This window comes from Eucyclogobius newberryi, unplaced genomic scaffold (assembly GCF_026437365.1).
Source record: "Eucyclogobius newberryi isolate DKJ021-1_F unplaced genomic scaffold, fEucNew1.0.hap1 SCAF_15, whole genome shotgun sequence".
In the NCBI taxonomy this organism is placed as follows: Eukaryota; Metazoa; Chordata; class Actinopteri; order Gobiiformes; family Gobiidae; genus Eucyclogobius; species Eucyclogobius newberryi.
In genome coordinates this window covers 24,780,715-24,805,463 of record NW_027315779.1, presented here as the reverse complement: position 1 = coordinate 24,805,463, position 24,749 = coordinate 24,780,715, and the positions used below count along the sequence as shown (strand labels likewise).

The window sequence follows — 24,749 nt, the reverse complement described above, 5'->3', positions numbered from 1 at the left end:
CACCATCAAATTCTTCAAATCCAATCATATTCAAACCACAAACAATGATTCCTCGCCTTCAGTTTACACATTATTTACCTGTGTTTTATGATTAAATCTTCGCCCGCGAGTCTGTGTAAACCTATGAGAAAAACAACATAATTTACATTTTGCACTGCAGTTATTAAATCGAAATACTGAAGTGACCGTACCTTTCCGTTTGCCGTGAATAGCCATGAGTCGACCTGTCCTGCTGTGCCTTCTGTACAGGCACACAGCTGCAACCATGAGGACAAACCACAAGAGGGCGCCAATGCTGCCAATCACCACAGGGTCCCGCAGCAGCGCCAGGACAGAAGAGGCTTTTGTGTCACCTTCATTGTCAGCAGGACGTCCTCCAGAGGGGTCTAAAGCAAAACAGAATACACAAAATCACACCAAACATTCACTTATAAGGTACACGCCAATAAGAATTAAAACATTAACACTTATTTTACAAAAATGCAAGTGATGAAAAATGAAATTGATTATTGTATTGGACAAATTCATTAAATATTGACAAATATTTTTCTTCAACCACTTTTAGACACACAAAAAACTGAAAGGTAATTGCAAAGTTACAAATGAGCGTAAATATGGGGTTGATTCACTTTTATACAGCGTTATCAAGGTTTTATGGCACCACTTTAATTAAGGTGTTGGTATTATAGTCTTAAGCCTTAAAGAAGCATAAACTCTACATCTATTACAGATGTCACTGTCTTGTTGGGGAGATTGTGATTCATTTTATTGTCTATCGTCATGTCTCTCTTCAATGTATGTTGTGTGTGTAGCGTGTATCTTTTAGCATGTTCTGTTCTATTTATTGTACTTCTGTCATGTGTATGTGTTTTGTGCCTGTTACATGTCCAATATGAAATATAATAAACATAAACAAAATCATAATGAACAAATAGTTTATTAAGTATGATTCAGACTTTGTAACTACTTACACAAGCTCTTTCATGTAGTAAAGTAAAAATGGGTCTTGCCTAAGTACAAAAATAATGTAAAAGCATTGATTTGGGTAAAAATGAGACCAGGAAGACGCGAAGCAGGAAGTGAACTGTTAGTACGCTAATGTAAGCTTTACTGTGACAATAAACTCTATTTATGCTCAGATGGCATTAGGAAAGTGAACGATTTGAAAACAGTTCGAATGTTAAGCTAAAAGTTGTTTTTCATACTTTCTTAAAACTATCAAAAGTGTAACCAGTTTGATTTTAATGTATGATGAATGTAATATGAAATGATACACATTTGGGAAAGACAAGTAACTCACTAATAACAAATCCATGAGGGTCACTGAGCGTCCCGACTCCAGCTCCATTGACGGCTGCGATGCTGACCCAGTACTTCTGCCCCGCTCTGAGTCCTACGATCTCCAGCTGGTGACGACTGCTGTCCACGGTCCAGTTCTGGTGCTGCTGCTGCTCCGAATCCACACACCAAACCTGCAGAGAACCTGACTTTACACACCCGAAAGGTCTCAGTTCAGGAGAGGCCAGCAAGTCAAAAGAAAGTAAAGGTTTAGGGAGAATTAGGGAAGGTAAATAATGAAGTAAGGAAGGAAAAGTAAGTAAATAAGTAAGATTAAGCAGCCTAGAAAGAAGGGGGAAAAAGATATTCAGAAAAAAATAGAATATCTTTCTATGGTAATTAAATGGCATGATTGTATTAATTGATTTATCATTTTTGAGTCGTTTCAACGACCTTACATTTATTTAATTTGCTGTAAGTTTATATTTAAGTACATTTAAATCATTTAGGGGGAAAACATATAAAACAAAACAACAAAAATAAACTCATATAAATACATGAAGATATCTCAGCAAATCAATGGGTAAAGACTCATTACTACCTAATGACAAAATGTTTTAGCCAAACAATTCACTGAAATAAAAGCATGATTTTAATTTTGAATGTTTTGATTGTACTGAAAAACTCAGGGTGTGCCAAAATATCAATATATTGCGATACTGAATACATACAGTATGGATATCCTGGGCTGCTGTATCGATATGAGTAATTTTTTGTGACAATGCTAAAATTGTGTTGCTTGTTTAAAGAAAAGAAAAAAACACTTTTCTGCAAAGCATTTGATAATTTCACTGTTTTGATGATTAAAATGGGTGTGTTTCATTTTGAGTTTGTGCAGGTCGTACTTTAACAAAGAAAAATGTGAAAATGTATTGAGTTCTTTAAAAATAGTGATATACCGTATCATGAGCAATTTAGCGATTATCACATTTATCGCAAGATCGTGTATCGTATCGAATCGTGAGGGACTCTGAGATTCCCAGCCCTAATCGCCACAAACCTGACTCCACCTGCTTGTCTCCATGGAAATGCTGTTCCTTTGACTATATTATTCCACAGTATGGAGAATGTTCCGAAGTGTGGCTTTCTCTTTCTCTTTGCATGGCCTCGTGCAGGTGTCGTACGCAGTAAGAGAAAGTAAGTAAAAGAAAGAAAGTAGGTAAGAGTAAGAAAGTAAGTTAAAGCCAGCACACTAGTTAAAGTAAGTTAGTAAAATATATGTAAGTAAATACATATGTAAGAATAAGTAAATAAAAGGTCAAAGTTGGACCTGGTAACCCTGTATGATTCCATTATGTGTGTCATGTGGAGGCGCGTCCCAGCTCAAACTGACAGTATTATTCTGCTCATGGTTCACAGTTAGAGACACAGCCAATGGAGAAGCACTGGGCACTATGAGGAAAACATAATAAACATAATAAATAAGAAACAATAAAATCTCACAAACCGTAGGAATACTTGAATCATTGATTTGATATAAAGATATATAATGTGAGCTTGTCTTCTGAGAGTGAAAACTATTTATCTTTGTATATCTTTTAGATCAAAGCAGGTTTCAGCGATGGGTTTTGGGGTCAAATTGAGACCTCTGCGTGCTGTCTGCATCTCATTTTTAAGTGCTTTATTGACCAGGAAGTGCGACGTTAGCATTCCAGTCGTCTTCCTCTGGTTTGAAAAGCGCGCCTGAACTCATTGTGGTGAATAATTGGGATGCGTTAGGAAAGTGCAGAAGAAGTTTGGACTGCTGCAAACAGTTTGAAATTAACTTGTTTTGTTACAAATACGGTGCCTTTTTTCACCGTATGCAAATGTACTTTACTCTACATATTATGGCCATCTGTGTACATGATTGAAACAGACAATAAATAAAAATAATCTGACAGTATTTGGTTTCATTTTGTGTAGAAGCCTGACCTGTCTCTGGCACTCGGAGGTGGCGGGTGTTGCTCTCTCTCCCGTACAGATCGCTGCCGTAAGGTCGGACTTTGAACTCGTACTTGAACCCTCTTTTTAAGGGGCCGACCTGAGCCTGGAACCCGGGCATCAGCACTTTCTTAGCGGCCCAATCTGAGCTGGCAGGCAGAAGAGAGCGATAGAGAACCTCGAAACCATCCAAGTAGTGTGGCTGGGAAGAAAAGGACTGCAACTGGTGAAGAAAAGACACAAAATATAAGGTTACCATTAAAATGCATGTGTGTGAAAGTTGGAGAACTCACCCTCCATTGCACCAGTGACTTGTTTGAGCCGGCGGCCAGAATGGACACGCTTTCCAGAATGACACGAAGAGATGATAGCTCTTTGTGGAAGTCTTTCTGTGTGGTGTTTGTAGGCTCTGGTACCAAATAACCTATGTGAAAAATCATATCAGTTATATTCCTGGGAGATGTTTCCATGGAGATGTTATTGCTTTGCCAGAAATAGCCAAAGGAAATTGAATTCTGTCTTCAGCTCTGGATGGAATTGGATCCTACCCGCACTGAGACATCATAGACATCTTATCCTACATTTGTGCACTTTTAACTCAGTATAAAACTATATCACACAAACAAAACACAGTGACGGTGGTTCGGTTTCTCCTTCAGTCAGAGCATCACTTGATTGTATGATGTGGGATTACTCTGTGTTTAAAACAATATTACCTTGGACAGTGAGCTGTGCACTGGCTGTGACCACCCCGGCATCATTGACCGCAGTGCAGGTGTACCTCCCGACGTCCTGGGCTGTCACATAGTGGATCTGCAGGCTCTGCTCAGGGTTCACCAGGTACCTACAAAACACAAATCAACATTTGTCAGTTGTACGTGACATAGTGACATAGCTATGACTTGTCTGTGCAGAATCCAGGTCACTGATAGGAAGAGTCCGGTACAGATCCGGATCCAAGCGCAGTCTCGTCCGGACCTGAACGACCAGTGCAGCTTCCATAAGTTAGGGATGAGCAGCTTTTAAGAAATTGTTTCAAATGAACAGGGAGTTTGTGCTTTAACTTGGCGTCCCTCCCTCTCGCTCTAAACACACATGGGCCCGACCCGCTTCTACGATGCACGCATTACTGGGCCTCAGATCGTGATGTCTGTTCTATTCTGACTTAATAAGAAAGCAGCGCAGACTGATGAAAGTTCAACACTTAACTTTTCCAGTCTTTAGAGCAATGAATGGAACATAAAGGTTTTTGCATGAAACGCCAATCAGCCAATCACATTGCGGCATTGTATTGTGCAGAGGAAGGTCAGAGTCCAGTGTGTGATGTTCTGATCAGAACAGACCCCTCATGTCAGCTTTATATTCAATTATAAAAATGATATAAAACATATTTATAGATGAATATTAATTGGTAAATTGTGAAAAATAACGAGGCCTATTATAATATGCTGTATGTATGTTATAATATATTACAATATAAAAGTGGCAGAAACTCTGTGAAGTTCCAGACCTCGGCTTGTGGAAATGTTCTCAAACTGGACCTGGGTGAAAGTTTATCAGGGACCCCTGGTGCAGACCCTCAGTCCTCCAGGTGGGTTCCATAGCAGAAGAAGAGTTTTAAGAGTGAATGAAAGTCCAGCTCATAGTTCAGTCTTTATTGCTGATGGAGTTGTTTACAATGTGCACTCAGAACAGAATTCTACTTTTTGAACATATATTGCAAATCGTATATATACATTTTATTTGTTTCAATTGTGCAGACTTATAGTTTTAGACGTTGTAATATCATCTGAAAACCAGGAACACAATGAGCAAAATAGCACAGAATCTGTACCTTCCATTGGGCAGAGGCCCCTGGTCCCTGCTCCACATGACGACAGGTGCAGGGTCTCCTTTGGCCTGACAACTGAACTGAGCCGACTGCCCCATCCTCACAGACACGTTCTGTGGCCTCAGCACTAGCACAGGCTTCTCTGTAGTACAACACAGACCTGCAGTGTGAGTGTGTGGTGATGAACAGAGGCCAAAGATTACAGTATCAGAACATCAGACTTACCGAGCACGGTGAGACGGGCGGCTCGGCTCTCTCTCACCGCCACCGTGTTACTGGCCACGCACACGTATGACCCAGAGTGGCTCTTGTCTGCGGGGGCGATGATAAGCTTTCCACTCAGCTCCTGCACACAGGCCCAAACATCAACGCTGACTTCAACATGAACAGATGACAACAGAAAGTACATATAACCACACAGTTTCACACAGTCAGTGGTCAAATGACTTAAAATACTGTATGTTGAAATACTAAAACTCAGGCAAGAGCGCTTAAAAAGTATGGTGTGATGAAAAAACTCTCCAAAACCCAAACGTTATTCAGGTAAAATGTAGCTAACAAGTTCTGAGATATACTGACCAAAACCTGGAACAATTCATATTCATTCTTTATTTCTCTTACTGTGTAGTGCTGGTCAGTTTTGTTGATTGAAAGCCCATCTCTCTTCCAGTAGACATTGGGCTCCGGGTGACCCACCGGGGGCCCACAGTTCAGGACAGCTACCTCCCCCTCTGAGACCACCACATCACTGGGCTGTAGGCTGAACTCCTCCTGCAAGGCTGAGGCACAAGTACTAACGTTAGAGATGAAAAATACTTCAATTTTTAATGTTCTTAGATAAAAGTATTTATCCATTTTATTGAAAGTAAATTTAAGATTCAGCAGCAGAAACACAGTTCAGAAGTGTTTTGGATGATTTGTTTACAACAAATATGTCTGCCTAAAGGTTTGATGTACATACCGTATTTTCCGGACTATAAGTCGGTTTCAGTTTGGCCGGGGTGCGACTTATACTTATATTTATACTTAAATACTTATACTCTTATACTTATACTTACACTCCGGAGCGACTTATATGTGATATTATTTGTTATTTTCACACTTGCAACCGCATTTCATACTCCAGTGTGACTTATATACTGTATGTTTTTTTTCTTCTCTAGGCTGAGCAAAATAATATGTCTGTTTGCCGTAACCCGACCGACCCGGTGTGAAACTAGCCGACTGAATTTTTTTTATCAGCATTTTGTTGAAAAAACATCATATTCTTTTATTTTTCAATTATTTCGCCGACTCACCGACCGGACTTCCCTAAACCACCGTGTCGAATATATTTTATATTTATCACACTTGTTATCCTTATAGCACTGCGCAACGCATGTGCGTCTTCATAGTCAGTCCCCCTCATGCGTCTGTAACGAAACAGACCGCGGGTTAATGACGACAGATTGCCTTTAACAAACTGGAGCGCCTCTGTCGGCGCCACTGAAGTGTCCATAGGACAAGCCAGGCTCTGTCAGGGTGTTTTACGCAATGCATTCTGGGATTGACACACGCCCAGTAGCGTCATCACAGCCCAGTAGCGTCATCACAACAAACATGGCGGCGCCCGTGTCCCCCGCATGTTCCCCCACTCGCCTTCGCAACCAAAATAAAGGATAGCGGCGTACAAAAGGTCGATTGAAATATCTTAAATCGTGAGATTTAGTCTCCTGATCGGGTTGATAAAGACGTTTTCCGTCATTGACTGTTGAAGCCTGACCCCTGGTGGTCACTCCGACTCAAAAAATGGCAAAATTTGGATATTTTTTTTTGCTTTCAAAGTAAAAAAAATAAGAATTTGCCTACCGTCCGACCCACTTGAAAAATGTTGACTCGAGTTACAGCAAACAGACAATTTATTTGGGGTAGCCCTATTATGAATTTTTTTGGCTGGTGCGACTTGTACTCTGGTGCGACTTATAGTCCGGAAAATACGGTATATGATCAAACTCTTACTTTTATACAATGATTGGTTTGTGGTTTCACCATTCATGGATAGAAAGCTCAGTGTCACATTAGTGCGGTAACACAGTTAACAATGAAAGAGCCCCATTTTCACCACATACAATAATTAAATGCATTTATTTATAAATGCATTTAAAGCCTAGTCACTTTATTCTCCCCACTTTTGCACACACATATTTTCCTTAGTTTATATCCAGAGGCTTTAGCTTCATAACATTCCTGGCTTTTGTGTCAGTGTTGATTTGTTCAGAAAGACGTATTGTACCAGTATTGTTTGGCTGGCCTGTACACATGCTTACTCACTGACCATCCAGAGACTTTCACAGCCACCTGCAGCAGCACTGTCCGTGCACTGCTTTATCTGGTTTTAAACCAAGGACTTTACGATAAATATCAAACAAGTTCCAAATGTCTCTCGGGCGTGGGCTCATCAAGAGCAGGTAAGTAATGCTCCTAAACACCTGTACACTGCACACACAAGACACATGACAGCCAGAATTCCACTTCACATGAAAATGGTCATGCTTCACAAAAATGTGTCAAAATTGGCTCAGAAATTCACACAGTGTAAGCCCAGAATGTAATGTGACTTAAAACTCAGGCTAGACAGACCGGCTTTAATAATAGCTATAATAACTAGGGTATTCTTATGAAATGGCCTGCTTAATCTGTGTTCAGTTAGTCTCAGCTCCAGTTTGCATAGGAGCGGAATGATGCGGAGCGCTGCAGTCCTGTGATGCGCAGAGTAAACCGTACCGTCCCGTTTGAGAGGTCCAAAGGGGGCGTGAGAGGTACTAACTTCCAGAACCCATTGGCAAAAGATGAATGGACAAAAGAGAACGCAGACTTGGGTGAGAATGAAATTGAACGTTGCGTCTTGTTTACTCTAGCTTTAGCCACGCGACACAAACTTGGAACTACTAAATGTTTTGTGAAACATGTATTATTTGATAAGTGTACATGCTTTGAAAGCCATGTGTTTTATTGTATTTATTCTAACTTGTAAATGTTTTTTGTACACCATTGTAAAAGAGAGTATGAAGAGGTAAGTGCCCAATATTTTTAGCGTTATTGTAAAGTTGTATGATAAAGTATTAGAACAGTTTGGTATCTTGTATGTGTGTAAAGCCCGTGTCCATTGCATCTCTAGTCCGTGTGTGCTCAGACATGGACAGTGAGCAGCTTACAGACTGGTGGTCTGAGAAGTCAACAGTGAGGGTCTGTGGTCAATTAGCACCAGTGTTAAGACCCCCTCCTGCAACATAAACACTGACATTGCAGCTTTAGGCTTCAGTCAACACATCCTTTGGAACTCTGCAGGAGCTCTCCAAGTCAATATAAATCCATTCAGATGAGATGATGTGTCTGCAGTTGGAATTAAATATTTTGTATTACATCACAAAGTTAGGGATGCATGGTAACTAGGACTTTAGGGAAATGTGTTCCAATATTTTTTTTTCCTGAGTTTGAGGTAAACAGAAAACAAGTCTCAGACCAAGTCCTTCAGATTGACAATTATGTTTGGATAGAAATCGATATGTTTTGTATTTGAACATATTGCCCGGATGACTGCCTTTAAAATATTGTTTACGGTACATTAAACAGCAGAGGTGGACTGTGCAAACTGTCAATGTATCCTTGAGCAAGACACTTCACCCACACTACCAAGTATGAATCTGTGTAGCAAATACCAAAAAAAAATGTTTATATGTACTTGACGATGTTAATCGTTAACTGGGGTTCGGGAGCTGGACCACGCCTCAACCTCTTACTCCTCCAGCAACCACGCCTCCACTCTTTAACCCTCTAATTACCCAGAAGTCCTATTTATACAGGCCAATCCCAGCATCTCTTGTTGTCTCAGCTCTCTTGACCCCACCCTCCCTTCCCATGTCACTATCATCTTCACCTTAACACGTCACCATAAGGAGGGGGGGTTCTGAATCGGCTGGGCTGATTACCCGAGACAGAGCCCCCATCTAGAGTCTATACCCAGCCAACTCTCATCAATCCATCATCGATCCATCATCACTATTATCAATAAATATTCTCTCATATTCCATTGCTGTGGCGTGGTCCTTGCTAGGGAACTTGCATATTTATTAAAAATTATTTATAAAGTCATATTTATTTACTTTTGTGGGTACAGTTATTGGATACTTAAACCTCAACTCACATTTTAACACACTTTTACTGAATGGAAATGGAAAAGCAAGACTAAAACAGGACAAAACCAGAGACAAAACCAGAGGCAAAGCCAGAGACATAACCAGGGACATAACCAGGGACATAACCAGGGACATAACCAGGGACATAACCAGGGACATAACACATAATATCGTCTAAATATCATATCACACTCCTAAAAGTATCCAGATATTTATTTTTCTTGACATTGGTAAACCACATACAAAACAGCAACTACTCGGCCCAGCTCCAGACTCACCTGCGATATAAAGTGAAGCATTGCGGCTGGTGGCTGTCCCCGCACTGTTTGTGGCCACGCATGTGTACACGCCCTCATGGGTCAGGCCTCTCTTGCCCCCGGTCACACTCAGGAAGAAGATGCTGCCCTCCGACAGGACGATGGGCTGCAGGTGACTGTCCCCCAGCTCCGAGTCCACAGGCTGGCCGTCGTGGAGCCACTCGATGCTGGGCTTTGGGCTCCCGTCCGCCCTGCAGGACAGCGTGGCAGGGCTGCCCACTCTCACCACCAAATCTGAGGGGTGGTGCACGATGCGAGGGGCGCTCTCTTCTGCTCTCACTCTGAAGCCTAAAGAAGACACAAGTATAATGTTAGCTTATCCCATAAAATGCAGTAGAGCTTTCAAAATGTGTAACTGTTCTTATGCACTCTATGTTGTCCGTGCTCTTGTGTGTCTTGTGAGTGCAGCTGTGTATATGTGGTCATGTTTGTCACTGAGAATAGTTGTGTGTAAAAACTAATTTGTTCAGGAGTGATCCATGAAAGCCTTTGAAACCTTTCCTACAACAGTTTGACAAATAGATTACCTGTTTCAAATAAACATTAAAGAACACAATTTAAAGGGGGTAGACATGCTGTGTAATGAAAGTGTGTGATTGTTTTTCTATTCTTACCTGATAAAATAAAGGTTAGTAAATGAATACATTGTTAGTGAGTTGTTATTGTGGTTTAAATTAAAATTCCAATTAGGTTGTACACCTAGTTGGTTTGGCTCAAAGCCTTGCACAGTTGGAGCCTGTCCCAGTCCGTTGGGCTCCTTTAGTGAGGAGGGGTACACCGGGACAATTGTATGATAATCACAGGACCAACCCAAAGACAATGACAGCTATTCACTGACAATGCCATTCATTATACTGTGCCCAACATGAAAGGGGAGGTAAACAAAGCCTTCTTTCATTAGAGACACCTTTAATTTAAAACTACAAATGCTTTTAACAGAAATGAGTCAGGGATTTAGAAAAGTATGTGTTGGATTGAATTATGTGGGAGAAAACATTTCAAAGGTATTCTTCTGGACAATGTTTTGAAATCAAGGCCTTTTTGCAACCATCCAGGAAGCCATTATTCATTTGAAAGTACTGGTCTGAGGAATTGGAATTTATACTTTCCTAAATTAGTCAACCGCACAATTTCCCCACTACAAGACATTTGTAGTTTTTGTCACTACACAACAGGCTCTAAGCTCCGTAAGGTAACTGTAATTGTATTTGTTAGCAGAGGCTAGTGCTACATGCAAGCAGTGTTTTTACGCTTTGAAAAGATAGTAAAGTACTATACAGTAGTAATTGGGGTAGGGTTCACCTTTGTTCCTGTCTCACTGTGATGTTTTTGAGTCAAGACACACAAGTAGATTAAAAAGTATGTACTCCAAGAAAAACTAACACCTTTAAGTTGAGTTACCTCAAAATGAAGCTACAAACTGTTCAAGAGCTGTGATCAAATATAAATTGTGACTCTCGCACTTAAGTTATTAGTGTTACCATGTCTCCGAGCCTTACATATACTGTTGTTTTTGCACTAGTTTATTATCTTAACTTGGCACTACGCCGCAGCAGTCAAGGTTCATTTGAGCGGCTACAGAACACTATCCACAAAGATTGAAGCTGCCCTCCCAACAAACAATGTCTATTTGCAGCGGTGGCAGTGGAATGCCTTTGTTTGGACTTCCCCGGGGCTCGAACAGTCAAACTCAAGGAAACCAGCGACTCAGCCCTTGCTCCACGCTTCCTGCAGGAGGGGAAACCTGAAGCTCTAAGGACATCAGACCCAACATCCGCATCGCAACAATGGAGCTCGCTGCAAGGGAATTCAACCGTCACAGTTTGATCAAGGAAATCTAATCTTCCCTTCAATAAAACAATTATTTTATGTTGATATTTTGAAATAATGTGATTATTGGAAGGTCGTTTCAGGTCACGACTCCTGTGTCGCTCTTTTTAATTTTAAAAGTCATAATCAAAAGGTGACCAACCCAAAAAAATTATATTAATCAGTATTGAAACTAATATTGAACCTGTTAACTCAAAAAGGCCAAACAAAATGAGTGATGAGTGATAAGACTGGACTGACGTAGACATTAGATAAATCTTTCTCTGACATGTTCTATCTTCTGTGTTGAATTTTTTTCTTTGTATTATTGAAAAATAATATAAACTGGATACTCCATGAAAAAGTACTGATAAATACATGAATAGGATAAAACCAGGCCAAAGCAAGTATAAACCACAAGATAGTATTTTGAGTTGAAAATTGCACTTTCTATTATTTAAAACTATAGTTTTGACTGTCATTGTAGTATTGGCGCTATCATTGAATTATAGAATAGAACTATTCATTCATTTATTTGTTCCTTTCATAGAAATGATTGTCAACATTGTTTACAAAACCATACATTCATAAACCTTTCTACAATTGGAAAGAAGCGGATACGAAGCATCAAATTACTGTATTTGTCTGCCCCTTTTTAACATATTTGTAATATTTAATGATCTACTACTTTCCATTCCACATCATCGAAACAACTAAAAACTCTATCAATATAATGTTTGCTTTTCATAAATAGTCGAAATAAAGAAAGTATTATTATTATTACTATTATTATGGCTTTAAAAGTAGATTATTGCTATGCTGAAATTGGCACCAAAAGTGTCTAAACTTAATTTGACCCTCATGACATATTTTGGTGGTCTCCATGGGCAGGAGCCATCAACAAAGGCCTGAGCTCCTTGAGAACTCATTCACTGGAGCAGGAAATACCTACATTACAGCAAACAATAGTCTATTTAACCACATTGTCAAGCTGTCTTTTCACGTTTAAAAGCAAGTGTTGAAATACACAGCCAAAACATCTATTGAGACACAATTAAAACATGTCTCTATTTCATTTAATTCTCTACACAACACAACACAACATAAAACAACGCAACACATTCTCTCACAATTTGGAGATCAAATCATCAATTTGTACTGCTTTCTTTCAAAACCCGTTATAACAACAGTGTGTAATAAACCTGCAAGACTAAACCAGAACCAACACAGCACTAGAACAGGACCAAATATGTTCTAAACTGGGACTAAATAAGGGCCAAAACAGGACTAAATCAGGTCTTAACTGAGACTAAATAAGGACCAAAACAGGACTAAATCAGGTCTAAACTGAGACTAAATAAGGAGCAAAACAGGACTAAATCAGGTCTTAACTGGGACAAAATCAGGATTAAATCATGCATAAACCAGAGCTGAACCTGGACTAAAAATAGGACTAAAAAAGTATCTAAAACAGGACTAAAACACTAAACAGGTCAAGATAAACCAAAACTAGACAATAATAGCTACATATGAACCAAACCATGTCTTATTTACAACACTGACTGTCATAAAATATCTTATGCTGCATACTTACACTGTAATGAAGCTCAAAAAGAACAAATATCCACTATTTTCATATTCATACCAGCTGTGTTGTTGCACTTACCTGACAGAAGTCCCCACGCCAACAGCGACAAACCAAGAGGCGCGCGGGTCATTTTGTGGTTAATGTTTTATACCTGTGTCTTATCAAATCAACAACAAACACAAACTAGTTACAAGCAAAACACGAGCCCATGTCTCTGGAAGATGTAAACATATCCAAACACATTTCAAGAAAGCTAAATTGTTGTAGCCCATGAGAAAGAAACATCCCGAGTGTTTCATACCGCCCCGCGTCAGGACCAGGAGGGGCGTGGTCAGAGCGTACAGATGACGCATGTGACGCACGCGCGGAACCACAACTTTCTCTCAAACCACTTTTCAAAATAAAAACATTAAAGGAAAGTTGGGTTCGCGTCACAGTCTGAGTCTACGGTTATTAACTTAAGTGGTGACTCAAAAGAATTGTGAGCCATTTATGTGTAAGTTCACAAGAGTGTGGGTACAGTTTTAGATGTAATTGGATAGTTTGAAGGGTTAAGATTAAAGATTAGCGATAAGTAGGACTTTATTTTTGAAAGGGACGTGTTGGTGAACAGAACTGTGAACTTGCTGCGGCATGAAGGTCAAGTGCACTATATTATAATAGATCCATGCAGGTGCATCATAGAACAATGAATAATAATATTAAAAATGTAAACTATGATGAAATATAGCATGCAAAAAATATGTGAAAGGACAAAATGCAAAATATCAAATCAAAGCGCACCATAACACCACAGAGACATTTAACATGTTCCCACATATTTATCTTATTCAAACTTGATTGATCCATGTATGTTTGAGTAATCTTGTATTATTCTCCATATTTGACTGGAGTGTGCAGAAAATGTTTTCACCTACCCCCTATATCCGCCCACATCCCTGTACTTATTTGTGATTATTTAGAAATAAAAATGACCCCAAAGTCATACAAATAGTGTTAAAAATGTTCTATAAACATTTGTGAAAAACGTGTAAATGAGCATCCAGTGTTTTTAACGTTCAAATGCTACCATGAAAAGGCTTAACAGTCATGTAGTTTTGAACAGGAAGTCAATTAACTCTTTTCTATTACTAGGCTGTTTTGTAGAATATTGCAGTTTACAATTTCTCACATCCGGAAATAGTTGTAACAAAGAAGGGAACAGTTAAGAAGATGTATAATCCTATTTTGTGCATCAAACACCAATCGGGAAATTGTTCACATCGAGCTTTAAACCTGCTGAATCAAAAGTGGCTTGAGTATATGGCAATAGTGTCTCGAGGCCATTCCCATGAAGCAGGAAGTTAACGTTTGCTCCAATAAACAATGGGAGGAAATGATGTAGTCTGTGCATTAGTGCAATTAGTAAACCAGCTGGACTCCTTGTCTAATAGTTCAGACTTTTACCACCCATAATAAGAGACTCAATCATTCTCAACTCAAAGACTGCTAAAAGATGTCTGCCGCTGAGTTATGTAGCCTTCAGTGCCAGGCCAGGGCGACCCACAAATAAGTGAACTAGCGCCAGTTCATTCCCTCCAATGGCGCACATAAATAAAGTATTGTTTATTGAACTGCGCTTTGTGTGTTTCCGAAAGGCCCGGGGGTAAGTGATGGATGTTTTTATTGATCCAACAACCCGGTCTTGATGGCCCCAGCATCGGGCAGCATTCAACCCTCAACAAAAGGTTTAGAAAGGATGAAGGATGAGTCCCGGGCCAAACACAGGCGCTGGGAATGGTGCGGAGCGGAGAGGAGACCGGGGATGGGACGTCTTTCAGGCCGGAGACTGAAAGGTCAGGGGAAGTGTTGGAATGGGCAGAGGAGGGCGGGATGGAGGGAGGAGAAAAGAGGAGAAAAGAAAGAATGTGTCAGCTCCAGTGAGGAATGTGATAAAAAGTGACTTCAGAAGTTCAGAGTAAATTTGGGTGCGTTTGGGGAAAAGCCGTCAACAATCAGTGTCAACGTGAATGGATGTGTGAGCGCTTTGAAGAGAGGGTGGAATACTGCTCAGAGCCATGTCTGCTTTGGTTGGAGAACATACATTTTTCTTGGTTAAAATACCAGTATCCAATGTGTTTGTGTTCATTTATATTTTGAATGCAGTTTGTGTCCATTTTGTGTGTAACACTTTATAATAGCTGCACTTTTAAGAGCCTCCGTAAAGCATGAACAAAAACTTACCCTAAATACTTACCATGTAATTAAAGTGCCTATGACCTATTGAACTAAAATGCAGTTAAGTTCTATATATTTCAAATTTCGCTAAATGCACATTTTTTAGGTATAATTTCACTTTCTGTTTGTAATTGCTGACATCACATAAAGAAATTACCCAGTGGCAAAACTCATCTAAAGTCACTTTTTTAAATTTGACAAATAAAAATTAATGAGCACACCTTCATTTTTGATGAATTATGTTTACAGTGTTAAAAAAGTTATTTATTTTGCATAAATTATGCGTAAACTTGAATGAGTGTACCTAGTGTGATGTCACTTCCTGTCATTTTCTACAGATTTTTCGACTTTTCTCCTCAAATACCTGCTCGATTGGTGTAAAACTATAAACCAAAAAAGTTAAAATTAGAAAATCGTAAACACCAGTTAAGTTGTTACTAAATATTTGTTCATGTTCATTTGTTCATCAAGAAGTACAAAATGATTATGAAATGTTAGCCAAAGAATTAAGAATTTAATTAAGAATATTTTCTCCTTCACTAACTCATACTCCTTACTCTAAAACTTACTACATTCACATAACCTTTTAATAGCATGAAGATTAACAGACAGATATTTACACATTTTTCTTTGCTATCACTTTCCACAAATCACCCATTAAATTTTAAATTCAAGATTCAAATAATAATTTTAGTTTCCAAAGACAAGACTTTTTGATTCGGTTGGATCAGCAATTTGATTACATCTCATCTTTCTGGCTATATTAGGTTCACATCTTTATCATTGTAGAATTTAAACTGACAACATCCCGCTATTCTTCTATGTTCAGCAAATAAATACTCCAAGTAATACTCAAAAAGTTACTTAAAATAAGATCAGAGAACCTTGAATCGTCTTACAGTTGGGAAATTCCAGTAATATTAATTGTATAGAATTTCAAAGTTTAGGTCCAAGAAATAAAGGAGTAAAACAACTTGGAAATACTCAAGTAAAAGTACTGTTACATGACTTAAGTTCTGCTATCAAAATGTAACTCAAGTAAAAGTAAAATGCACGCAAGAAAAATACTTCTCAAAGTACTAGATAATTGAATGCATTTTAGATCTCTTATTCAAATAACACATGATTAATTTAAGAGTTTTAAAGCTGAATTAAGGTGTTTTAAATATTGTTCTCTGAGCTAAAGGCAATCAGAGAGGGAGATGCTGTGCTGTGCATGTTTGTAGGTGTAGAAATCAAATCAAACAAGTACATTTACTCCAAAAATGTACTCAATTAAAGTAACAATTAATATTTAGTTACTTTCCGCCCCAGAGCAAGAGTAGCTGTTAGAATCTGGACACAACATCTGATTTATCATTTTAACCGGAACAACAAAACATTTGAGCTAAATCTGATATTTTTTAAAGGATAAGTGTCCAAAAACTAAATCTTATCCAAATGTAGCAATGCAAGAAACACAAATGTTCAAATACCTTAATAACATCAACATAAAGCTTTCATCACTTGTTCTTGGTCACAGTGGGACAAGTAACATGATCTTTTACTGTGTCAAACATTGTACTCACGTAGGAGTAAAAGTAAAGCATACCAAGAGAAGTATAGTTTTTGCACAAGGTTTCTTAAGTAAATGCACTCGAGTGAATGTGATTTCAGGGGGAACTCACCTTTCTTTCTGTGCACTTTGCCTCTATGCGCTGTCTGCTTGTCTCCTGCAGCGTGACCGACATGCTCCTTCACTCTGTTCTTCACAGCGTGGTTCTTGGAGCTCCAATCCAGCCCTGGTTCTCCTGGTCCTCTGCTTTGCACCACTGCCATCTCCAGCATCCAGGTACACACCCAAGGCACCCACACCAACCACGCTCCCATCCGCATCTTTAACTCCACAACTCCCTTTCTACTTTTAATCTACTTTCATACTCCCAAAATGTCTAAAAAATACCCTAAAACTTGCAGGAAAAGAATTCCATTTCTTCGTCATGACTTGGTCCTACCTCCTGTGCTCACTAATTTGAAGCCTACAAACCCTACGCTTCTCCCGGGATACGTTTGGGGGAAACAATGATCCGAAAAACAAGTTGGGGACCACATGCTGCGCGACTAGTGAGGGAGAGGGGTCCAAGGGGTGCTGTCTTGTCCAACAACATCTGTGCCATTCATTCTGCGTTGGTCCACAGGGCATTGAAAACAAGGCTGCAGTCTGGAGGAGGGAGGAGAGAGGAGCTTTAGGGAATAAAAGGGGAGGTTACTCGTCGAGGCCTGCTTTCTCAAGTCAAAACGGTTTCATTAATCAAACGTCGGCCTGTGAGTGATGGAATTTAGAGTGTTTTTTTGTTTTTTACCAGTGTGTGAATTGAGTAATATGTACACAAAGTTGAAAAAAGGGATTTCAATGTGAAATATGAATAGGTCGTGTTTATGTTTGAGAATTGAATAGGATCAATAAAAGGGGAAACATTTCAATTTTAGGTTTTATAATGAAATGTTGAAAAAGAAAAGAAAATTGAGCCAGATTCAGATTCTTGCATGTTAAAAATGGGCAAAGAAATTCGGCATGAAATTCTTTCAACGTCTTTTTAAATGACTTTGTGAGTAATTCCATCACTCACAATTCATTGCTGCTATTTTGTTTAAAAAAGAAAAGAAAAAGCAATTTAGACTAATTTGGGCTGAATGAGAATATGTTGAACTTTGTGCAGGTTTTTGTTTCATTATGACTTTGATACACATTCAATTTCAATTAAACTACTGCATGATCCACTGAAGGAATTTAGCTTAAAACAAAACATATCAAATAGAAGAGCAAGCAAAAAAACAAAACATATCAAATAGAAGAGCAAGCAAAAAAACAAAACAAAAAAACATGTGCAGGAAAAAACACTCTCCCAGTATCATTTTATTGACATTTTTATTGACAGAAATATGGACAAATTGGATATCCGAGGCTATGACCAATGACCATGGTACGTTTATAGCAGCAATGCATTTTATAAAGTGACAAGAGAAATGAAAAAACAAACCTGGAAAATACAATTATGTAAGATGAAGTTTTGATTAATGCTGAGGACTCAATCAAATAATTGACACTTTCTTTGCTGTATAAAATGTAACTTTTATAATTTAATTGGAAGGTTTCCCATTGATCTTTTTTCAGTTACCTTGTCAACAATTTGGAATTTCTTGCTAAAATCATGTTCTGTAAAAAAAAAAAAAAAATAAAGAAAAAAGATTGGGTCTATTTGAATGCATTTTGCAAATCCGTGAATTCCGTCATTAAACTATATCTTGAACTTTACCAATATCAGAAACTAACCACATAACGACATCATTTTGAAACTATAGATAAGCAGTCCAGTCTTGATGTTGAGTTCCCAGGCACAGGCACAAATGATCTAACAGCACATGGTCCTTTTGACAGTCAACAGCTTTAAAAAAAAAACACAAAACAAGAAAAGCCTTACAAAGCCTCCTTACTCTTTCACTGTCTCTGTTTTTAATGTGACAACTCAAGTCACCCCCTCCCCGCTGCCTCCCACCGGTCGAAGTAGCCAGGCAAATTTGTAGCTGTTTGTCTGCACAGTATGAAGTTCCATGCCTCATCTTGGCTCGCTGTGAAGATGCCGGCGAAAGTGGCAAGTCAACCCTGACCGGACGTCCTGCTTAAGTTTCAGACACAGAGGATTTGGGTCGGGAGAGGAGGGCAGCAGAGACTATGTGGAGATTAGACCGAAACAACTCCTCAGCGGTAAACAAAAGCAATGGAAGCTCAATGGGCATTTTTGCTGTGTGAACGTGTCCAATTGATTGTTATAGTCTATGTATTTTATAGTGTATTGTGTTATAAAGTTGTATCTGGACATGAAACTTCTGCAGTGGAAAAAATGGATGGATACCTTTGGAATTTATTTTTGGCAGCAGCAAAAATAAAAAAAACAAAAACAAAATAGCTTTCACAAACTTCTGCAGTGGAAAAAATGGATGGATACCTTTGGAATTTACTTTAGGCAGCAGAAAAAAAATAGCTATCGCAAAGAAATGAGTGATGGTGAATGAACCAATAGGCAATGACTGAACTCAAATATCAATGAAATCAAAGTTTTTATTTATCTATTTGACATATTTCCGATTACTGATATAAATTGGTCACATTATGCTAAACTTTGGATGATTTGTACCTGCTACGGTTTTAGTCTTATGTTTGTTTTCCTCTCTGTATCGTGTTTCTTGTGATGGGTGATTTTAATGTGTGAAAAAAAGAAACATATTTACAAGAAAAAAAGGAAATACTTTTATTTCCTCTTATCTGACCATTTTGTCTGTTTTCATGATAGACTGTATATAGAACTGGACATGGTTCCCATAGTGTTTGGCTCCAGCCTATTGAAGCAAATAGCGGCTAGTAGTTTTAGCGGCTAATAAGAAGCTAAGTTCCATATTTGGAAATCCAAGTGTGCATTTCATAGCAACCGCGAAGCCAATCAGGAGCAATGTTGTGGAAAGTGCTCGCCTTTTCTCCAACGAGCATGTTAGCTGTCAATCAAACCTGTTCCTAATGCAAGCTGGAGCGCACCAGATTGTAAATCAAGATATGAACAATAATAACCAGGCAAAAACTTGATATAAAGCATTTTAAAACACAATTTTAAGCCAAAATGGTGAGCCTGACAGCAGCAGTTACAAAAACAGGCAGAGATGTTTCAATAGAAAGTGAACAGGAGCCAAACTGGAAGGAGCCATTTTGTGCTTCTCTTTGGTGCAGTTTTCCTTCCGGAAGATGACCGCGCCCTCTCCAGTCTGGCAGTAACCCAAGTATCAGAAAGCATGATTGCCCCTTCGTCTCAGTTTAGTGCACTATGGACACGTTTATGTATTTCTATAGCGATGCTGTTTGTTTTCCTCTGTCCCATTGACTTTCGCTCCATCCTAATTTGGTTTTCCCTTCTGGAACAATATTTTGAGAGGGATTTAGTTTTTTCTGATCGGGTTCTGCCACCTGTTCATCTCCATCAAGTTATTATTATTAGGCCCGAGCGCCACAAGCTGGCGAGAGGCCTATTAATCTCGTAAGGCCGTGCGAAGCACGAAATCGAGCGCGAAGCGCTCGCCCACTTCCAAACACTCACTAACGCACTCCTTCACTCATGCACGCCCCGTGCATACTAATTAGTAGTAGGAAAATGGAACATTACCGTTGTAAACGGGCGAAGCCCGTGCAAAAGTGCGCACTAAACGAGCACTTTACATTGAGATGACGACCGCTTCGCGGTCGTCATCCCCATATAAAGCACTCATTTGCGCTAAGTAGCTCACGAATACGTTCCCCATCTCTTGCATATTCCGTGCATATAAGCATGTAATGCAAAAATTGAACATTATTACTGTATAGAGGGCCAAAAACACAAAGTGGGCGGAGCCCACTCAAAATTAACGAAAGTACCCGTCAGTGACCAGGGACCCACACCATGAGGTAGGAAAGCGCGAGCGCTTTCCGAAAATGTATAGTTTATGATATTTGAAAAATGGGAAACATTGTTTTCGCATCGGAATATTATTAGGCCCGAGCCCCAGCAGGGCGGAGGGCCTATTGCTCCCGCAACGCTGCCGAAGGCAGCGTTGCAACTGTCTGACCAAACATGCGGGCGCAGCCCGCATGTTTGGTGCCCCGTCGCCCCTGGCAAGTACAGTGAACTAGCCCATGCCGAAGGCATGGATCATGCATACTTACTCCTGCTATGACAGAAATAGCCCATTCACAAATTGTTGACAACAGCAGCGCGAAGCGCTGCATTCCTCCAAAAACCCTCCTGGCATCGTCCTGTACGCGAGAATCCATGCCGCAGGCATGGGCCATGCTTGTATCTGCTCAAATCAATGGAAGTCTATGGGGAGTGGGCGGGGCATCCCGACGGAATAGGGAGTGACGAGCGCGTAAGCGCTCGTAATGATGATTCCACCCCATGGCGGCATGGGGAAGGCTTAGAGCTTTCAAACGATGTATAATTTGTTGTTATAGTGGAAACGGCTATATTGTTTTTGCTAAAAATATTATTATTTTTATTTTTATTTTTCTTGTTCTTCTGCTTTTTGAGCTCTAATTTGACCCCCTGAACATGCTCAAAAACTCACCAAACTTTGCCCAAAATTCAGAATCGGCGAAAAATTTGATTTTTTCTGGGCCATTTTTTTTTTCGTTAAAAAATGGCGCGACAGCGCCACCGACAAAAGTCAAAATACATTGCGCCTATGGGAGACGCCCCGAGGTCAACTTTGTCGTAAAGCTACGAAATTCGGGACACGCATTCCTCTCGTGAGGACAAAAAAAAAATATTATTGTGGCCACGCCCCCAGACTTACCCTATGGCCGCCATCTTCCTTTGAAAATGAAAACAAGCTGAGTTAGCCATTTGGATTACGTCAAACTTTGACGAACTCCTCCTAGGGCGTTTTGCCCACCGACTTCAAAATCGGCGTACGTCCTCTGGACAAGTGGGGCATCTAAAGTTATTCAATTTTTTGATATACCTTTTACGGTCTGTGTGCGGCGCAGCCGCAAAGTTGGACAACTTATTTTGGAATATTGCAGATCTAAAAATTGTTCCCATTTGATCAAAACCAGTCCGATTAGGACCAAATTTGAATCAGTTGTTAAATTTTCTAGTTTGGACCAGTTTAGGCTGACAAAATTGAAATGGGCGCGATAGCGCCCCCTACAGAGTGACCTTTAAATTAACATTGAAGGTCAAAAATTAGTTTTACCAAAATTGTCTAAACTTTACCCAAAATTCTACTTTGCCGTCCCAATCACAAAAGCCAATCACAAAAATGCCTAATTTTTTACGGCGTAGTCGTAGCGATGACATAAACCTCCCATGTTATCCCTATGGGAAAACCACAAAATCTCTCAAATTACCACATTTTTATGTTTTACACTTTAACGAAGTCCTCCTAGTGCGTTTTGCCCACCAACCTCAAAATTGGTGTACGTCCTCTAGACAAGTGGTGCATCTAAAGTTATCCAAATTTTAAGGATAACTTTTACGGTCTCTGTGCGACGGAGCCGCAAACGTTTCCCAGAATTCTGACTATTTGGCCTTCAGAGTGGTCTATAAACAATAGAGTTTTTCCAAATGACATGATATTTTGAACAAAATTCTAATTTGCCATCCTGATCATAAAAGTATGAGAGCCAAAGTCATATTTTGTACGGCGTAACCGTAGCGTTGACAGAAACATCCCATGTTATCCTTATGGGAAAATCGTAGAATCGCTCAAATCACCACATTTTTACGCTTCACACTTTAATGAACTCCTAGGGCGATTGTCCGATCAAGTTCATATTTGGAGAATATCATCTACACAAGCGGGGCATCAAAACTTATCCATATTTTGATTCTAAGTGCTACGGTCTCTGTGTGGCGGACCCGCAAATATATGTCAGAAATGGGAAAACAGCGAAATCTCTAAAATGACCACATTTTTACGCTTCACACTTTAACAAACTCCTCCTAGGCCGATTGCCCGATCAAGCTCATATTTGGGGAAAATCATCTACACAAACGGGGCATCAAAAGTTAGTCATATTTTGATTTTAAGTGGTACGGTCTCTGTGCCGTGGAGCTGCAAATATACTGTCACAAATGGGAAAAACGCCAAATCCTTGAAATGTTCACATTTACGCTTCACACTTTAACAAACTCCTCCGTGGGCAATAGCTCGATCAAGCTTTACTTTGGGAAATATCATCTACACAAGCGCGGCATCAAAAGTTATCCATATTTTTATTCCAAGTGCTAAGGTCTCTGTGCGGCGGCGCAGCAAATTTGACTGACACTTGTGTTCATTTGCACTGGATTGGCCATGTCAATTGTGTCGCCGTCTGTCAAGTTCTTTTTTAATTCAACACACAATAAGGGCGCCATCTTTATCAAGTCGAAAGCGCAGAGTCGGAAGGCCGGCGGCCCGCGAGGGCCGTTGGATGCCGCTTGCGGCTTTAATTCTTTCTTCTTTCTTCTTCTTCTTCTCGGGACCAACCCCCCTATTTTTCACCCAGTGAACATTGACATTCTGGCTATTTCCCTTTTCTAAAATAAAAAAAATTGGCGCGTCAGCGCCCCCAAATGTACCAAAAATGCATTGAGAGATGGGAAATGACCCAAAAAAAATCTGATCGTAGAATCATGAAATTTGGCGCAGAGGTAGATGGTGACAAGAGAAGTAAAAAATATTATTACGGCAACGCCGTCCGCCCAACCAAATGTCGGCCATATTGCTTCAAAAATGGCTAAACATGACTTCGGAGTTTTTCCAAACGTCGTACTTTTACGAACTCCTCCCAGGGCGTTGGCCCTAAAAAGCTGAAATTTGGTGAAAATGCTACTGAGGAGTGGGACATCAAAAGTTATCCAAATTACATTGATACCTCTCACGGTCTCGGTGCGGCGAAGCCGCAAACTGTAGCTAGAATTTCAGAAATCTCCCATATTTAAAATTTCTGCCGTTTGCGCAGATAAAGTCCGAATTGCGTCAAATTAGAATCAGTTGTTAAACTCTTTGCCCTAAACCTGCTTGAAGTGAAATAAATTCATTTGGCGCCACAGCGCCCCCTACAGATTTTATATGGAGGTTAAATGTTTAGTTATGTTTAGCGTAATAAAAGGACAATTGGGGCGCGTAAGCGCCCCCTCCTCTTGCGGCGTGGCGGCGGTGTGGCGAGGGCCGATCATTGCCGCTTGCGGCTATATTTTATTATTATTATTAATACACTTTTTTTTTTACGGAGCAGAGGGCCACAGACAATATGATAATTAAGTCAAATCAAATCAAATCAAATCAATTTATTTTTGTAAGGCCCAAAATCACAACAACAGTTGCCTCTGAGGGCCACAGGGAGAAATGAATCAACAATGTCTGTGGTGGTGATGAAGTCAGACAATGTCTGTGGTGGCGATGAAGTCAGACAATGTCTGTGGTGGCGAGGGACGATGTCCCAGGGTCCTCTGTCCTTAGACTCTCCTTCTCGGCCAGGAAAAACTACAAAAAAAACCTCTTTGGGAAAAAAGCGTAGAAACCTGGAGGAGTTCCAGTGAAGGAGAGATCCGACTCTCACAGACGGACAGACGGACACAAGGGAGACTGGAGCTGGACCCACTCTTCAGGCAGAAGAGGGACCGTCTGAGTCGAGCTGGACCCACTCTTCAGGCAGAAGAGGGACCGTCTGAGTCGAGCTGGACCCACTCTTCAGGCAGATGAGGGACCGTCTGAGTCGAGCTGGACCCACTCTTCAGGCAGAAGAGGGACCGTCTGAGTCGAGCTGGACCCACTCTTCAGGCAGAAGTGAATCCTTGGAAACTTTGCATTTGTAGTTTTAATGAGCCTCCACATTTAAGGCTTGGAACATTTATATTAGGTCTGTATCTAATCAAAATGTATGTTATTTAGAATGTTTTCCAATTTTACAGTAAAAAGTTCTACCTATTGTTGTTTGGGTCAATTTAACAGGAAGGCTACGGGCCAACAAAAAATTGTCTGAGGACCGCATTTGGCCCCCACGC

At 39.9% G+C, this 24,749-nt stretch overlaps 1 protein-coding gene across 1 annotated transcript in view; it reads right to left on the bottom strand.

The window, feature by feature from the left end:
• robo4 (roundabout, axon guidance receptor, homolog 4 (Drosophila)) overlaps window positions 1–17,357 on the bottom strand; it is a 28,309-nt gene extending 10,952 nt beyond the window's left edge. The window contains exons 1-12 of the mRNA XM_072446892.1: window positions 16,866–17,357; window positions 9,546–9,872; window positions 5,714–5,871; window positions 5,318–5,438; window positions 5,096–5,234; window positions 3,978–4,105; window positions 3,555–3,670; window positions 3,253–3,484; window positions 2,609–2,730; window positions 1,301–1,472; window positions 192–386; window positions 79–121 (exon numbers count right to left, since the gene is read on the bottom strand). Coding sequence (XP_072302993.1) covers window positions 79–121; window positions 192–386; window positions 1,301–1,472; window positions 2,609–2,730; window positions 3,253–3,484; window positions 3,555–3,670; window positions 3,978–4,105; window positions 5,096–5,234; window positions 5,318–5,438; window positions 5,714–5,871; window positions 9,546–9,872; window positions 16,866–17,073 — 1,961 coding nt within the window. The 5' untranslated portion in view covers window positions 17,074–17,357. The remainder of the gene's footprint in view (window positions 1–78; window positions 122–191; window positions 387–1,300; window positions 1,473–2,608; window positions 2,731–3,252; window positions 3,485–3,554; window positions 3,671–3,977; window positions 4,106–5,095; window positions 5,235–5,317; window positions 5,439–5,713; window positions 5,872–9,545; window positions 9,873–16,865) is intronic.
• Window positions 17,358–24,749: the final 7,392 nt, after the last annotated feature.